Below are 20,334 nucleotides of genomic sequence, written 5' to 3'. Positions count from 1 at the left end.
ATCAACATCATAATTGTTGTGACCCAAAGTACAAACTAAAATATAAATTTCTCCTTCTACATCTTAAAGTTCTGCAACTCGTAGCAGGATGTCATTTTATTGTGTCCATTTAAAACTGTAGATAAAGAGAAGCAATAAACAATGAAATCGCTACACGTCAACAATAATAACTAGCTGGAGTCGAGACACGTGGGCCGGCTGAATATAATGCCAAAAGTTCTTGCTCAATCTGAATCATATTTGAGACACAGATCGCCGTTATGCCAAGCAAAATGGTACAAAGCATCTATATGTATTGAATGAAATTTCAACGCAATATTTAATTGAATTTTGTGTACCATATAACGTCTTAAGCAGCCTTGAATACATTTCATCCTTGAAAATAATTGAATATTCTAATACATTTTAGTTACGAAATGATTGATGGGACAAGAATGAGGTAAAAAAAAAATACTATCAAAATTCCCTTGACAGATTTTACTTTAACTTCTTACATTTTTTACTATCAATAACCAACACGTATTTTATATTGAGCAATTTTAATCGACGATAAATACATAACAACTTGTTAAAATTAACCTCCAAATGTTGTTAAACGTGAATAATTAACCATTATATGTTTACCTTTAAGAAAATTTCCATTACTACTTAACATATCTTTAAAACTGACCAAGGCGCAGTTGCCAAAAATTGTAATATGCAATACCTTTAATACAGAATTTCTTAATGCTATATTCAAAAATGCTTCAATAGAGCTTTTGGCTTACGTGTATACATCCTCGTTTAATCATTACCGTATATCAATGAACATTAAAAGTTGATATCATCCTCAAGAATCGGTCATCCGTAATGCCAAGGCTCAAGTGGGCTGTATAAAGCATTGTTTGTCAATTGATATTGGAAGTATTGAATTGCTTCTGTTGCCTCATCCGTGCTATATGTTTACGTAATGCGATCTGTATCTAGGAAAGGATGATTTATTTTGCGATCGTTGTTTGTTCTGTTCTATTTCGTAAGCTTTTAAACTATTGTATTAAGTTTTAATGAGCTGTTCCTTTGCTAGGCCATATGTTTTTTATTAGTAGAGCTAAATACTAGACTACAATTCTAAATTATATGAAAACAATACATATTATAAATTAATATTTTAAATATTTTGTATGGTTGTTCGCAGCAATTTAATTTAAAAGCGCTACGCTAATCAAAAATAGGCATTAATTCACATAAACGCATTTCAATTAATAAGATTTAATATTCACAATCACACAATTCTCATAATATACTAATAATAGCCACCATCATTTTATAATGAAAAATGGGAACAGTAATATAGAAACCATACACTTTGCGATCATAAAATCGTCCAACGGTCTTGACCCGCATTACCTACGATTATCTGGTGTCATTAGCCGCCCCCATCGCATTCAGACGGACGGTAATGATGGCCGATGGTGTTACTACGCTCTTATCATTCACTGGAAGGTCGGTGTAATGAATGGTCGACAGGTGAGCCCGTGCCTTATTGCACACGGGTTTTATATTGATATCTAGTAAGTGTAGAGCGTTCTGATTACGAACATTCTTCAACTCAATATGAAAAGTCAAACATTGTTGGTAATAGACTAGGTCTAATGTACCATCATATGGAATTTAGTATTTGCCTCATACACTGATGATAGTAGTTTCTCACAATCCTGTACAAACCATGCATCATATTTCGATTCCTAAACGAGGAAGAAACTTACCGTAGGTTTTACCTATGACGTAAAATATTTTAATTATATTCAACGTTTCACCACTTACTTATAGTGTGATTGACGTAAATTTTGACACAATATTTTTCATTTTAACCAACAGATAAGCTAAACAGAACTTAATATCCAGATGTGGTGAAACCAGCTTTAACTGTATTATTCTGTATTCTTTTCCTAAAATCGTGAACCTATTTTAACTTTCACATCACGCATATTGCAAAACTAGGTACAGTAACTGATTATTTCACAATTGAAACAAATCTGTCCATCTATAAATGAAAAAATAGTTTCGATTAAACCTGTCTGAATAATTAAAAATTGACATCAATAACGATACAGGTCACACACAAGAACGAAGTGTAGCTTCAAACGTATAGACCTTGTGTGTCAACGAGTTACAGAACATAAATAGTTGCTTTGCGATATCGTAAATCAAGACTTGCTTACTGTAATAACCAGTCAATATCTGTATAAAACGATGTTCAAATATATAATTACAGCTAGGCATGACTGGTGACAAGAAATGAATAATTTGCATACACGCTTAATTCGCCTCGCTTGGTATCTGGAGTATGATTTTCCAATTCTTATTACCACATCGAATTAATTAAAACGCAATTAGTAAGATGGATTAAAGCAGAAGTATTCGGAGCGTAAATTCATTGATAAATCCTACTAAAATTACCAATGCGAAAGTTTGTAAGGAAGTGTGTGTTTGTTGCTCTTTCACGCAAAATCTACTTAACCGGTTGCATTGAAATTTGGTACGTAGATAGCTGGATAACTGGAATGACATATAGGCAACTTTTTATCCCGATATTCCTAAGAGATACTATTTTCTATTTTCTTATAGTGTAGAAAATACCTTAACCATAATTAATAAACTTTTAAATGATATTTGTACTATTGCATGTAAAAAAATTATGTCTCTGAGAGTAAATTTGATGTGAATAATTTAAAATAAAATCAAATTTAATTACATACAATATTCATTAACGAGTAACATTTAACAGTTTGTATACATTCCCACATTTATCTTCGCCAATACCATAATATATGCAGTTTATTATTACACTGTGCACTATGTTATTCATTTAACATTTTAATAGAAACATTTCTCAGTACCGACCGTACACGTTATGTACTGTGTGCCCCATTACATAGATAACATACGGGGTCAGATACTGCATCCACAAGAACAATGCTAACTGGTTTATTTACATAATATACAACTAGAACAATTAGAAGGCCGATATAATCCATCAAACCGACCTATGGAGATGATAAAAAACTCTGGATGGAATCCATCGGCGATAGACACTTGACTTATACACTTAAAACGTTATATTTTTTACTAAATGATAAAACTAAAGATAGTGACCTTAAATGGCGTTATTGCTTTGTGCGGAAAATATGTCGAGTTATCACAATCCTTTTTATTGATATGATAAATATTATGCTACAAAGGGAATCTTGTCTTGTGAAATTCTACTTTAAACGTAAACGTCTAAAATATATATATATTATTGATTACCATTTTTACGTACGGAGGTACGGAGTTAATACTAATATTCCTGTACCCGATAACATCAGAATATCTCTGTAGGAAAACTAAAGACTGTATATGTATCTAACAATGCTAAAAATGGTTGTTTAAAATGTATAAATAATGATGAATCCAATATCTGGTTATATTTTACGCCTAAGGCTTCAAATATTAGTTTAAAATGAACGAGATAGACAGTATGATGGTGATGAAAAAGATCTATCGCAAAACGGAAATACAAATTATTGTTATGTTGGTGTATTAGATTGATTTTACGCCATAGATTGATTTTACAAACAAATATAATACTTATTGCATTGAAAATACGGTATAGATTTATAAACAATAAAGTAACAGTGCATAATTAGTATGCATACGATTATCAATGCCTTGTATTTGTTGTCATAAGTGATCCGCGACACTGATCACATCCGGTCACCTCCACGTATATGAGGAAATCACAATTTGATCACATTTTCATAAACGCAATTGAACATTGATTAATAATTAATCATTATTAGCCATTATTTTAGTTTTAAGTTTAGAAGAAGAAAATGCATGCATCCTTTTCCCTATCACCACAACATTTAAATTAGATTATTGACATCTGATTTTTCGGAATTATATTTCTGAACAAGTAAATTTTGCATATAGCATTTTGTGTATTTCTTGTAAATTCTTTATTTAATTATTGCTATGAGCTGCCAAGCATTCAGAAATACAGTAAAGCTTATCATTTTCCACATTTGACCCTAAAGTTCAAATCTCACTAAATTAACTTAAGTATACATTAACAATGAAACACGAGGTATGAATTTCTACAATTTATCAAGGATACGTATAGTACAATCCAGCAGGGCACGCTGGTCTAGTGATAAAGGCATGACCACCTACGTACTAGGAACGCGTTGGCGAAATGTCGTGTTAGAATTTCACTAGTCGACACCATTATAGCATTGGTATGCTATTGTACCGTTAATATTTCTTTATTAATTCATATTACTCTTTTATACTTAGAGTGAAATCAGTGGATATTCTTAATTCAGTAATTCTTTTTGACATCCATCTGTTCTAGATTCGTTTTATACACTGTAACTAAAATTTATTGAATGATCCATACCTACCGTAATGTTCAAATGTCAGGTTATTTATATGTATATGTGTCAATCAAGTGTCATAAAACGTCTCTTAATTGTCGAGTTCATATCTCCACCACAAATAGAATCGAGTTGTCACCGTCTTACTTGAACAATAAAAATTAAAATAATCAGAATAGCATTTAATCGTTAAATTAATGTATTCACAACTATTACGCATCTGTCGCCCAATCAAAGCCAATACATCATTTCAATATTGTCATACTGCAAATCCAATGTAAATGTAATTCAAGTTTACCGAGCTTGCCCTAATGGTACGCCATAAATTATAGAACAGCGTGCTCTGTTATCTATCCTTGTACACAATTTTGTGTAGATTATACTGAATATGCAATAGAAATACCTAAATTATACATTTTATGACGATCCGTATCGAAAACGAACAAACGACCGGAATTGAGCTCTACTTTAAACCATTAACATTTACTAAACAATGCTTTACGTAAATGACTTTATTTCTCACTTTTGTTAGTAATAAGAAACACTTTGTTTTAATGCTTTGAAAGTTTAAGCAAAATTTAAATATTTAAATGAGCTGGAGTCACTAATTCATGGGTAGTACTTATTAGAAAACATCACGCCAACTATTTGCAAAACCAACCAGTTTCCGAATGTCGCAATTTGGCGTGTGCTTAAATTTTACGAGATGTTGGTAATTAGATCAGAGCCGGTCATAACTCACGATAAATGCCCGTTTGTCGGGAACTACGGGAAAATTTCCTTTAAGAGAATCGTAAAATGTTTAATGCTCGCAGACCAGTAATCATTGGTTGAACACCTCTCATTCAATAAAGGCGCGGATTAACCTAAACTATTAAACAAATAATTGCTGAGTTAACGGCCCGTTTCCTAAGCTTAATGTGTACAAACAATAATAAGTGCCACTTTATTGCAAAATTATCGAGCGTTCGTGAATTTTAAGACTAGGTTATTGTAAAAGACAACTTTTAGTTAGATTTTATACCACTCCGTTCATATATTACAGTTTCAGCAATAAGTTGCTCAAGAATTCACTAATTTGTAATAGTTATTGATAAAAACACGCCACGAAACATAAAGGCACCGCTGACAAAGGAACGAAACGGTATGCATTTCAAATTTCAAAATAATCAGAAAAAGACTAAAGCCGTGCAACGTTCGCAATGGGCTAACGTACAAAAAGTCCTGATTTCTGTCTGTTCTCACGATGAACGTCGCCCTGATTCCCACATCCAGTGCATTTTATAACCTTTAATATCGTAATGCGCCTGCGTGACAAATCACTTGTGATTGGTCGGAATCTGCGACTCACATTGATAGCCGTAAGCCCTTAAACGTATAGCATTCTTGAACCATTCCTTACGTATTCCTGTTTAAGTTTTTAATACGGAGACATCTTTATAAAATATTCTTACAATTTTAAATATCATGTATATACACATATTGTACAAAACTAACTAGAATAACATTAGACATTTTCCTCATGAATCCTTAGGCTTTTCATTCTATTTTACTGGACACATTTTAAAGTAAGTTATCATTTTCTTACTGTAAATTTCTATATATCTTCTCCAACTCGATCAATGTAATGAGTTGAATATATTAACCGTTTATAGGAACGGCGTACGACGCCGCAATAACAAATGCGTCAATGAAGAGCGTTTTCAAGTATTCTAGCATAATGCTCGTGGGATTATTTACTACACAGTTTTTCTTGCTAGCAATTCATACTTCTATACCATGTCAGTTGACATCTATACGGTCTTATTTATGCCCCATACAGAGTTCATACATCGGCTAGTAATTTCATAACTCGCCTTATAGCGATCGGCGCGACTCGTTACCTAAAATAGTGATATGAAATAAATCAGAGACCGTCGACACGATATCGTCTAAAAACTACGCGCGTGTGAATCTCCTACGACCGCAATCCTATGAGAGAATATGATATAGGAATGTCTAGTATGACGCTCTTTTAAATTGCTGGCTACAATTTAAACTTTTGCAAGCCCTTACTCGTATTCGACTGAAGGAAATATTATTGAATGAATAAATTCATAAACTTTGAGTCCTTTTTAGGAAACTAGCGTGAATTCATATTTTATTTAATAGTTATATGTTTCAATATTCTATGTGAATTTTCTTCATTAATTTTTTTTTTCAGATTCTTTAGCCCTCGTGATTTACGATTATCATTACGATTATGTCAGTAACGCATTCCTTTACAAGGTTATTTATAGTACATTATTATTTAAAAAATAAATTATAGCAATAATTATATCGATCTTATTCATATTTTCTGCGTAGGCACTCAAAATTTCTATCACAATTAACATAATTACTATTATTTAATATAACAACAACTTTTGTAAGTATTCATAATAATATATGGAGAGGGAAATGATGGCAATAAGCAGAGACCAATAACGATGCTTCTACACATAATGATACGCACTATAAGTCAAGCACAACAGTATTTCTCCATTGGCAGTCAACAAAGCATATAGCACATATCATTTTACGATTAATACACGCTATTATAGTCTTTATCTTCAAAGCATTAAAACCAAAATTGGTTATTTCATATGTATATAAAATATAAATGATCGTTTATATAAGTACCGGAGCATAATTGTCCTCTATGGCGGTAACTTAGAAGCAGATAACATATGCGATATTTAAATATAAGCATTGAATTAATTACCAACTGGGTTACAAAAAGATCTAGCTCTGATTTATTTATTATAGTAATACGTGTAATATTTTATGCGCACGTAAATTCTATTTACAGGAAACACAATCAACTCTATATAAAACGATTGCAGATAAAATATCGATGTCTCATTTCAATTCACACCTCGCCTTCAATATCATACCTATATTATTATTCACTGATAAATGAAGCAATTTATATTGCATACTTGGATTATATATTTAAATTACTATATTCGAATTCGATAACTATGTTATTCAACTTCAATACTATAATTTATGAGATTCGTTTCTACATAACAAACAAGTGGGACGAGTTGACGAGCCTATTCGAAATGCATAAAGGCTCACAAAAGTGGCCGTTCGGAATCGCTCTGTTGGTAGCGGCACGAACGAATAACCGTTTCAAATGCTAATATATCACAAGGCGGCGCGGCGTGATAGCGCTCATTGGCCACGGTGTTTACATTAACATACATAAACGTGTTGGCCCCGCCTACCACGTAATACGTCACGTCTTCCGATCGCCGTTAATTAAGTACAATTAGACGATCGTGACTCGAGTAATGATGGGCGCACATGTTCTAAGATCCATTTGCGAGACGTGCAAACAGGCAAAATTGTAAAGATCGCGAAATATTCCACACAACTCGCCGACTAATTCCTTTCCGAGCACCTAATTTCTAACGTACGTGCAAATATTAACACTACGCGTTGGGAGCCCGTATGATATTACCTGACCTGACCAACATAATAAATAAGAAACTTCTCGAAGGATCTTGATATAAACGAACCAGAAATGTCAATTCCACACCAACTGTTGTTGCTTAGGTATGTACCTGCACGGAATGTAGTTTCTTCACCTTAGCTTAGTTTGTGACCTTTTTAATTATGATTGAGAAGGCGCTGTCTCCGTTAAACAATGTTAATAAATAAACATTAAGAATATAGGTTCTTCGATAGAATCTGGTAATCACCGAATACATTGCGAAGAAAATGGTGCTTTTATTATTTACACTTAAAAATACGGACATACTAAAAAAACCAAACCATAACTCTAACTATATTTATTTATCTATCCAATATGATTAAACACACCCAGAGAGGTCGTCATAGTCAAAGATTTCGCAATACAATTTCTTAGTGTCCAGTAACAAATCATAAGTAAGCCGCGCTTGGCTCACGAGCTCACCTAATAAGGATCCGGATGTCGATGCTCGGTTCATGTTCAAAGGATTTATGTTTACTGCTTTTGGTGCAAATTAGCCGCGTGTCAGCTCGTAGGCGTGAGCTAACAAATTTGTACACTCCTGTGTTGATATGATACTTTCGCAATTAATCCTTTGTTACGACTATCCAGGACCAGAGACAAATTCTAATTATTTGTCATACAGTCTTATGTAATTTAATATTATCAAAATAATATGGAAACTTTATCACAAAGATAACACTATATTAAAGAATATCTGTTATAATTTACTACATAATAACTGGATCTAATATGAAATTCAATCTGGAAAGTGGTAAACGATATTAGATGTATTTGCTGCTTAGTAAAATTGTAAAATCTTGTTTGAGGACTCTGCTTTTATATTTACCACCATCATGAAACTTGTATTATTAGGACAAATCCACGCTCAATTTTACTGATAATGTTTTTTAATTATTATTTTGACCGAATTTACCTACAAGAATGCATGTATCAATGTGACCTCATAATTGGAAGTACGAAGTATGAATAGTTTCCACTGCCTTATGAATGATTTAAAAAGAAAACATAATTCTAACGAGTGCTCTAGTTACCGATGTCGCAAGCTGGTAGGCGTACGTCGAAGGCGAGCGTAGGAGCCGGCATCGATCAGATGGTCACCCCACCGGTCACGTCATTTCGCAATTTCTGTACACATTTTAGCATACTGACGTTTCTAGGATATTCATCATTGATGTCAGTTTTCGAAGTGTATGTAAAAGTTGTTATGCGCATATCAAATTGGACCAGTCTAATTGGTATAACGACTCCGAGAAATAAACGTCTAATACATTTCATGTATTTCGCTGTATAATAGAAGGTTGTGTAATTCTATTAACCGTATATAAAATCATAAATTAGCTTTATATGCAAAACAATCAAAATTATTTATTACAGCAGGAATTATATATTATACGATGTACTTATATTAATTTAAAAACCAAATCTTTATTGTGCGATGTGTCTAAAATATTGAATTTCTTTGTTGCAGGTCGGTGGCGCACGAGCCCGATGAGCGCGTGCGCTGCGGCCGCCATGCGCGAAAAGCACGCGGCGCCGCGCCGCCTCGCCTCCCCGCCCTCCTCTCCGCTCGAGCACCACGCCAGCCCCCTCGGCTCACCTCGTGCCGACGAACCCTTGGACCTCAGAGTCACACACAAACGCCCCCAGCGGCTAGAAGATGAAAACTGCAACTTGATCACTCCTTCTCCACCACCGCACCCTACGCACCCTGCGCATCCCGCGCACCCTGCGCTGTTACAATTCTGCAGGCGATTACCTCTAGCTTTACCAGCCTCGTTTGGACGATACCCGTTCTTGCCTGCAGCGGCCGCGACCCTGCTCGCTCCGGGCGCACCTAGACCTCCACCGGTCCCTCCTAATCCAGGAGTTAACAGAGCGCGTGATCGCTACACGTGCTCTTATTGTGGGAAAGCTTTCCCTCGTAGTGCGAATTTAACTCGACATTTAAGGACGCATACCGGTGAACAGCCTTACCGGTGCAAGTACTGTGAACGCTCCTTTTCAATATCATCAAATTTACAACGCCACGTGAGAAATATTCACAACAAAGAGAGACCGTTCCGCTGCCGTCATTGTGATCGCTGTTTCGGACAGCAGACGAATTTAGACAGGCATTTGAAGAAACATGAAGCGGAAAATGGAGACGATAGTCGCAGGAGATCCCCTGAAGAGACTTATTTCGAAGAGATTAGATCGTTTATGGGCCGTGTTGCGCCCGCCCGACGCACTGCGGCTGCTGCCGCGGCGAGCGCCCCGGATCATACCTGATAGTGGCCCTTTAAACTTAATCAACGCTATATCTGGTCGGTGTATCCAAATGACTTTGTATTACACAAATTCGCCCTCAGCCTTTGGCACTGTGAGTTTTTGTGATTGATTAGTATTAGCGCCAATGGTCCCATCTTTATTTCCTCTTACCTATTTCCATATTCTGTTTTTCATACTTTTTCCAATATTTGTGTCATGTTGAAAAGTAACAGTTCTTATTTTACGATGTAGATATAAGAGAATAAAAATATTCCTAATTGTTACCGCTACCATTTCTGTACCTACTGGCGCAGACAAGAGAGACATGGAATTATACACGTTCCACGTTAGGTTATTAGTTCGTGTTAAGGCAAGAAGTGATATCATATCGTATCTAAAACTGTATGTACTTACTGTAAATATAAACGATTGAGTTAAGTTTTAAATAGTTTAGATAGGCATGTATTAAATTTTCACACATGTGAAATTTTCTTCCTTAAAAAGAATGTTATAAGTGTTCAGAGAGTGTTCGCTACGTTAGGAATAAATAGTAAATAGGAATAGGTATTACATGAATGTAAGTAGTCTCCTTTGTATTATTTGTGTAAATTTTGCTTGTATGATGTTTTATATTATATTAGTAATTTAGTCTGAGAGAAAACGCCGGTTACCAATAAACATTATAACTTGTTGCTTATTGAAGATATTATAAATATTTTTATTGAGTGTTAGAAAAGTTGTTTGAAAATGTTCTGATCAGTGGATTTTATCTATATGTTGGACAAATTATTTAATATCTGGGTTAAACAACGGCTGTATGTGCTTAATATTCAGTTTGTGGTTTCCTACTTTGTTAAGTTTAAAAGATTATGCAAAATGATATCTAAATATTTATCGAATTTGAAGTTTGCATTTTACACTTTTTATAAAATTTTATTAAATATATTGATAAACGTTTTGTATCCAAAATTTTTAACTAAATTAAGAAATACAAATCTGTGATTTTATTTATTTAATCGTGTTTTGGCTCCGTACATTAAATTTTATATATCTTTATTAACAGATTTAAGACGAAGTCTCTCAAAGAACTAATTTAAACGTTCCTTTAAGTATAGATAGATCTCTATTAAATGTTACGAGTATGGAAATTCTATATTGTTTTTTTTTTTATTTAAAGATACTTGTAAAACTCCAGACATTATGCACGGTTTCGACTATAGTCAAAACTGTGTTTGTATTCATCAGATATTGTTTTTTTCCTCTTGCTACAAGTACAAATGCCACTGAATTAATATTCTATCCTTTAAATAATTCATATTTTATGTTATATCAAACGTTACCTTGTAAAAATAGAATATGTATGCAGTGCCTTACTATGTTAAATACTCGTACCAAATTTAATTTTGAAGTTTTATGAGATGCTATTTAACTTATCAATAGTTGTGTAAGAAATAGAGATTATCGCCTTTGTCATATTGTATTTTTCATACCTATTAGTCGTTCAAAGGTCATCGATTACCTTGTCAAAATGAAATAAATAATATTAAATTTTCATGCGTATTTATTTCTTATTCATTCTTTCCCTATTCACAGAACATATTTTAGAATATTCATTAAGGGCAAACATTTTTGACTTAATATTTTAGAAAGTAATTGTGTTTTGCTAAAATAGAAAATACATTTGAAATAACACCGACATCATACTCGTCATTATCATCATCATCTGGCCATATATTATGTTTTCACTGCAGGAACACAATGTAGGGAGGGACAAGGGCTTCTACGAATACAAAATATGACGGAATATAATTTTGTGGCTTCTGCTTGCCATTCTACTTGGATTATCCCTTCTACTTGGATTCGACATACTTCTCTGAGCATTTTATTCCAATGCTATGTCGTTATGTTCTTTTGTTTGACAATTCAATCTATTTACCTCTAATTTTTATTAAAATACTCCAACTTTCCTCTTGAAAATACGGAAAACTAAACGTTACGAATTCAATTAGGCTAATTCATAAATCGAACGTAATTAAAAGCTCTCACCGAGCGCCATTTTTGCATCGAAGGGCAGGTAGCCGTGGGCCTTTGTCGTGCGCACCGCCTCAGCGCTAGATAGCAATATGATTATGTTTTATAGCCATTAATTTGCGACAAATGAAACCGCCCAACCTGGCAGCCATCTTGGTTAACTATAAGCTGTTTAATTATAATCTAATCGTAGATATTTCTTAACGCTCGGATGGCGTACATGAGCACTTATCATTTAATATATTAGGTCATATTGGAACTGATAATTTTTGAAATTTGTATGTATTTATTTATTTAAAAAAATTTTTGTTAGAATTAAATATAGATTTAAATGTATGCTAAACAATACTATTATTTCGTAAAAAGTTTATGTACATTACTATCCTAACCAACATATCTTTGCTTATCAGTTATGTAAAAAAGATATTAAACAGTTATATAAGAAACGGTTTACGAATAAACTATCCCATTCTCATCGATATCTAGCAACTAAGTTTAAATTCCATTATGTATAAGTTATTCATGATAGGTGGGTCTGTAAGTTAGGAGCGACGTGTACCTGATAAAACATTCGTCTGGTTAAAGAATTTAACATGATCCTGATAATTATGATTCCGATATACCATAATATTTTGCCTTTTATTGTATATTATTATTGTACAATTAATGTATAATATTGCATAATCGTAATCACGCATAGGTATTAATTAAGCATTTATTTTCATCACAAAATTATTTAAGTACTTCCAGAAATAACAATAAATATGCGAGGCGAAACTACGATACATCTAAAATAACATATAGTCAATATATAATACCTCAATGTCATATAAAGTATTTCTATAAATAACTACATATAAATTTCCAGATGTATACTCTATTGGTACGTGTTATCCTAACCGCTTTTCGCTAGTAACTGGTGGTGCAAAGTTCCATTGCAGGGTGGGGCAGATTGCACAACGATGACACGGCCGGGCGCTTGTTAGCGGCGCGTGCGCATGCCACTGTTGCGTTGCGTTACATTATTTATTGCTTATTGAAAAACCGCGCTGCGCCTATCGCTTTCGCACAATTATGAGTTGTGGTCAACCCCTTCTCCGAGTTTTTATAGCGACAATGTTTGGCAATCCTAACGCAAAGTTATTAGCGTTTTTTAGAAATCTCCGATGAAGTTTTCACGCAAAAAATAAAACGCATATTCTAGTTGTTACGTCCGTCACCACGTCCGATTTCGTATCAGAGTTTCGTGCAGCTGAATGTGAAAGTTTTTATGTAAAAATATTACGTGTTACATGAAGTTTTTTGCCATTATCTCAATGAAGTGAAATATCGGTTTGATTTGAAAGGCTGTGGATGTTAAGATAGCATGGAAGCGATGAAATCAAGTTACCTCCTGCGGTCGATTACATGATTTTAGAAGTGTATTTTGTGGTAACTATCCACCACTCACCACAGACATAAAGTTTAACTATTCGTGATTTATTACATTCGTTTGATGCTCTTAAATTTTGGAAACACTACTAAATACTACGGTCGTCTAACCACTACTACATATTACTCCTATCTACTTCGCCATCTCAACAAATACCCAGCTTCAGAACTGGAGGTTAAATGTAAATAGACTTTTCCAGTACATTATTACCGTGTCATAACAAGTGACCAATCCATCACTTGCTCAGCGAACTAACTAATTAACGAGAAGGTCGCAATGACGAAACGAGACCCGCTCCACATGTCAAAAAATATTTACGCAATTCATTTTTATCTCGAGAGATGTCTCTTGCCATGGTTATGTAACGAGATCGCTGTTTTAGTAACTTAATAGAAATTGTGTAGGTTTTATTAGCGAAATGTAACAGGATTATTATAAAATGTTATATAGTATCGTAAAATATTTATAACGTCTATAGGAAAAGATGTCAGATTCCAACAAAACTATCGGTCCATATAGACACATACGTAATGGTGAAATAATTTTTTTTTTTTGGATATCCGTGTAGGATTTTCGTGTAGTAAACTGAAAATAAACACTTTATTTAGTAACTACTTAATAAACTATCTTAATAGCTCGTTGTATCATAGCAATTCTGCACCAAGTATGGAGCGATTCGCTCCACATAACCTTACCTATATATAAGAAAAGATATTTTGATGAACGATAAATTAATTAAAAAATCGCGTACCTCTATAATCAACGATCAACTCGCTGCTCCATGTCTCGTAATCGATATCGATGGCGACGACAAACATTGATTTAATTACATCTAATTTTGGTCAACACGACTCCCTTAAATCCGTTTATGTCTCGTAAAATGAGGCAGGTTCTTGGTTTGTTAACGAACATATCAGTATAGTAATAGCTTAATCATAAAATAATACGTTTGAATCCAATTTGGAAATGTTGATATCGGAACTACTGAAAAAGTAATGTAAACTTTGTTTGAGTTCCACTAGATATCATTTATACGACTTATATTTAATTCCTTTTAGATAAAACCTTAAAAGAGAACGACAAAATTCACCTCATTTATATGTCTTTTTAGAGACAGTTAGCTGAAAACAAGAACCCTAACTCTTAATGTGGGGGTCAATGTTTTTTCCGAAAAAAATACCAATTAGCTTAAAATAATGCAAGAATTCACAAGGAATTCAAGCTCTAACACACACCTGTTCCGATCTTCTGAACTGGTGACGTGCTATTATCGTAACATAGATTACATCCGGTACTATAATTTAATACACGAACATATTATAAGCAAACAAATTACTTCGATATATCGAGTACTCGGGGACTATAATTATCGATTAAATTCGAACAAATTCGATGATCGTCTGTTTATTCATACGTCGTTGTACCGCATTTATGAACAGTTACCACAAATCGAGAAACTTATAGTGATGTGGAGCGATAAATCGATACTACGTGCATCGTATCGATAATTGCAAGGTACTCGTGATAAGCGTCAACACCGCGGCATAATGCTGTAGTATCATGAAATTATACATTACCTGTGGTACAGAGAACCACGCTGTCAACCGGTCCTCCGTTACCAAGGTTCCGTTGCTACAAAATGAAAACATTTTTGTAATAATTAGTTGAATATGTATTAAACATTATGTTGAGTAATACAAAAGGTACAAAAGACATAAGTAATAATAATAAAAATGTGATCATCGAGATAGTACCGAATAGAGTAGGTAGTTATGAACAGAAATCACGTGTACATAAAAAACGAATATAAATAAATATAAGCAAGGGTTTCTAAGTTAAATGTATACGTTAAAAAAAATCTTCATTTTTAATTTCTAAATGCTATATTATATTCTATCCATAGACCAAATTTTAACAACTATTTTAAAAACATCACACTACACACGGCGTACTTTCGAAATTTTCAATAATAATAAAAAGTAAATCGAGCAACAAAATGTCCGTATACAAAATATTAGATAAACAGTAATACGTGAGTGCACTATATACTGAACCCAACACATGTAATCTAGATGGCCTGACGGCTCGGCTCGTCGCACGTCAGCCTGTCACATTATAAATTCAACCAACGAAATGGTTTTATCCACTTGGCTCTCGCAAATTTCGGTTCATCTAAAAATTAATATATCTATCGTTACTTTGGTGAAAGGTAAATTCTTTTTAACCTATATAACTAACAATAACGAAGGTTTTTGAGTATACAAGCATTAGTATGCGTATACGATCTCTATCTAACTCCTGCTCCTAACTGCCTGTATAATATATGTATTCTGTACGCAACAAAGAATTTTCATTCATTCGTTCTAATATAGTAAAATTGAAAAATTGAGTGAGTTCAAGTGTTTATTCATAAATACGATACTACTGTATTTTTTTCCTTTTTGATATTTAATATAGATCTATTCATTCGCAAGTCTGTTGCGATACAAGATTTATTTAATATTGAATTCATATGATACGTACAAAGGGGAATCGACTCGATGTAAATCAGCGACTAATTCTGGTCGAGTTTTTCGTAATAAACTCGATCGCACTCGATTTACTCGAATACGTTTGCCGCTTTAAATTAATTTAAACCGCTATGGTATTCAAAAAACTATTGCGTATCTTACATTTAAATAACTCTATTGGAACCGATACGTCTTTCAAAAATCAAATACGTGACATGCTCAGTGGACTAAATATTGATGTATATGTTAATATTGTGAACATATTTAACACTAATAACGTTTATATTATTTGATAATGTCGAAAAAGTTTTATGTAAAATCAAGCATTGGTTAAAAATTTACAGACACTCCAATCTCGTTGAAACTTAATGAAGGATACCACTCTTATATTGTTTTAGTATATTGTGAGACTATATTCTTTGTACATGACTATTTAGATTATAATACGATTTAATTATCGAACTTAATGATGAGACAATATAATAAATAAATCTCGGCCACAATGTCGATATCTGCGCACCGAATCTCCATGTAATACAACTGTGAATAAATAAAAATATCGGAGCGAAAACTGCAAAACAAGAGCAGATTCCGAAATAATGAGCTCCCGCGGAAGACACGAATATTTAAAATCGTTCGCCGGACGCGGCCGCGATTAATTAGTGCGATGTATGCTTGAAATGTGCCCCCGCGCCTGTACTGCCCACTAGGAGACGAGAACATAATAATATTCCATTTACATTTGATATAACTATAAATTCATAACACACTGCTACACTTTAAAAGCAGTTTGCTTGCTTAAGCAAACTGTTTTAAAATACCCAAGACATCATCCCATCCAAAAGTTTTTAATTTACACTACTGATATTATAACGATGAAATGTATATGTAATGTAGACTACTAGATTAACACTTTTCATAAAAATAAACTATTTATAAATCATCGAAAAAAATATGTACCCATAACAGCTGTTCCACTAGAAAGCTACTCATTTAGTCAACAATAATCAAAACTACGCAGAATTGCGATAGTTAGTAACACCAAATACAAGAGCCAGTAAAACTGCGCGTAACAAAAAACAAACTCGACGCATATATCTACATCGAGCGATCCAGTTACCGATCGTTTTCACTCTCTATACAATGCCGCTACGTTTTCTAACTGATACAGTTTTTCATTTGACCACCGCGACACGCCGGACCAACTGGTTTCACTGTCTGCGGTTGCGCCCACAATACGATAAGCTTTGAGCACTATCGCCTGTCTTTAGCTTTAAATGCAATATGCACAATAGCTACGAACATAATATCTAAGTTCTTGTTAACGAACTCTGTGCGGTAAAACTTTGTGTTTCGATATAGCAAACGAATTAATTAATATAGCTTGCACAATGTCGTGTAAATGATCTTTTCGAAAATAAAACAGCAGTAGATATATATGTCTGATAACATTGTTGAAATGTTTAAAGGACCAACAAACTTTTTGAAACATCTAAGGATAAAGGATAACACAGTTTTTAAAGCCATTTACGTCAAAACTCTTTACGTTTTAGATAAAATGTTTCTCCATTAATGCACTTAAAATCATCTAAATGGATTAACGTCTGAACACAAAATGCTTGCATACTGCTTTATCTTATTTTTAATGCAAAATTCTTTACAAGCGCTTATTCTATGTAAGTGATTAAAAACAGTCGCATTTATTTATCTTTATACACAGTTTGCTCACTCATCAAAAAACCAACGATCACCAATATTAGTTATTTTAAAACTACATAAATTATAACTAAAATAAAATTAAAACAATGGCGTCACACTTTACATTAGAATGTACTCGTTTATCAAAACAGTACTGTTATAAAGACATAACAGGGTACACAATTAATTAGCTGTGAAAAGATACATTTACTTGAAAACTATTCCTGGTAATTCATATATTCACGATCAAGATGGATGACTTGGCTTTCTCGCGAGATGGCCGCGTACATTTTTTTCTTACATGAAAAAACTTGTTAAAAAGAAAAAAAATAAAACGAGAGCAGCCCGCGGCTGCGGCCGAGCCTTCAATTAAGCTTCCATTCGAAAGGAGTAAAGGTTACAATGTGGCTCACGAATATTTTTTTCATATCCTTACAAATACTTATACAGTGGTTAATGTGATTTTTGTCACGTTCGAAATAATTGGTGTTCACTTGAAATGTTTTTATTAAATGTATTCTGCTGAAGTTGAACTGAAATTCATAAGAACGCCCGATAATAGTTTTTAAGCTATTTGTATGCCTATTTAACAGGGTTGTATTTTGTATTATTTGTATGCCTATTTGTAGTACTTGTTGTATGCATATTTGTAGCTATTTGTATACCTATTTAACAGGGCGTAATTTTGTATGACGTTGATGAATAGTTATCTACATTGAAATAAAAACATTTTATAATTGTTTTAGTTCAAAACAGTCATAAACAAATGACAAGTGTAAACATAAGAAATTTCCTATGAATCAATTATGAAGCAAACTTACTGGAATGCAACACTTTATTATTGAGTATAAACAAAATGCCAAAAATTGTATTGAAATGACTCAACGAGATATTAAAAATCGGTTTAATCATATTTTTTTAAATTTGGACCACAAGGTTCTTCGGATAATTATGTCATAATTAAGACGGATCATTCATTTTTAATTAACGCCGCACAACCAAGTTTGTAATCTAGAGCAAAATTAATAACGTTACGATTGATATTACATACTTTTAACATATCTGATGAACTAAATATGATGTCACATATAGCTTTTACTGGAAAAAGCAAAAGAATGTTCTCACACTCAATTAGGTACTTGGCTAAAGCATTTCATGTATTTACATACATATTTATCGATGCATTCCCAATTGGCAAAACGCAGTCTCATTTCGCGTGTCTTTCGAGATTCCCTGCTGAGCTGGAATGTTTGCAATGAACAATCATTAGCCATCAGTCTATATTTGTATTCATCCTTCTTTCACGTGGAATGTAAATATGTCATTTATTTGTAAATTGTTACTTGATGTCTACCGAGTGTGCATTTTAAGTAGCATTTTATAATTTGGGCATGCATAAATTCACGATTATTATACTAATTATTACGTTTTATTTATTAGAACTGCTCATTTAAAGCAGTAGATTACGTCCTTCACTGATTGATTCAATATTTCCTTTTTTTTTATTAATTTAAAAATCACGCGTTTTAATGCATTTTGAGCCACTTGTGAGTAAATTGTGAGTGTTTGGAAATAAAAATAAACGCATAAACAATAATTTTATTGCGAAAAAAGACAAATTTTGATTAAATCAAAAAATCCCCTATCGTAATGATATTTTTGACCTTTAATTTTCCAAACACACTTAAGTGAAGAAAATAAACCTTTAGTTACATATAACATGACTTAAGAATTAAAGTCATTTAGTTGAGTTCTAATACGCGAGTGTTTCAAGATATTTATGTATTATTCATAAAACAGCAATTCTGATATCAATAGGCAAGTTTTTTTGCGATTTTGCTTCGTTGAATCATTACATAAATCCAATAAATGTATCATAGAATTATTGAATTAATTGAGTATGGCTGTGTAATGTGTTGATAATATATCATGTCGAAACGCATTAGCCCTCTTTATGTATTTGAAATTTCGTAACTTCACAAAAGTGCCTATATTTAAACCTATATTTAAACAAAATTTGGATTATTTATATATTTACATATCCCATGTCAATAACTTTATTTTATTTTTTTTCATATAAAAACCATTACTCTTAATAAAAAAGATCAAAAAATTTTCGCATCTATTTCTAAAATTTTTTTTTTTTTTTAGACAACCTACCAAGTGCTGAAAAAATGATAAATACCATTTTATACTGTATTAATTATTTTATCACAGCTTAGCAGCCATATGCTATTTTCACTACATTTGAAACACACATACAAAAGTCGCATAAATACTAGTTTCATAATGGCAGTGATGTCTCTATATTATTAATATAAACTTGTCACATAACTGGACACAGGCCACTTTCTCGTGACAAAAAACGTCACAGTACTTCATCATGACGAATGAAAGTGGAAAATCGTTGCTTATATATATTGATATTGGTAAAAGAAGCACAAAACGGTCGTAATGGATATATTTCATCATTATTCTTGACGCCGACAGTTTCTA

The 20,334-nt window shown here is 33.0% G+C and overlaps 1 protein-coding gene across 1 annotated transcript in view; it reads left to right on the top strand.

Moving 5' to 3' along the window:
* LOC119839858 (transcription factor hamlet-like) overlaps positions 1-11,719 on the top strand; it is a 73,446-nt gene extending 61,727 nt beyond the window's left edge. The window contains exon 3 of the mRNA XM_038366270.1: positions 9,389-11,719. Coding sequence (XP_038222198.1) covers positions 9,409-10,188 — 780 coding nt within the window. The 5' untranslated portion in view covers positions 9,389-9,408 and the 3' untranslated portion in view covers positions 10,189-11,719. The remainder of the gene's footprint in view (positions 1-9,388) is intronic.
* The last annotated feature ends 8,615 nt before the right edge of the window (positions 11,720-20,334 follow it).

The sequence above is a fragment of the Zerene cesonia genome, chromosome 5 (genome assembly GCF_012273895.1).
Source record: "Zerene cesonia ecotype Mississippi chromosome 5, Zerene_cesonia_1.1, whole genome shotgun sequence".
NCBI lineage: Eukaryota > Metazoa > Arthropoda > Insecta > Lepidoptera > Pieridae > Zerene > Zerene cesonia.
The sequence above is the reverse complement of the archived record's forward strand: the minus strand, read 5'-3'. Positions and strand labels throughout refer to the sequence as shown.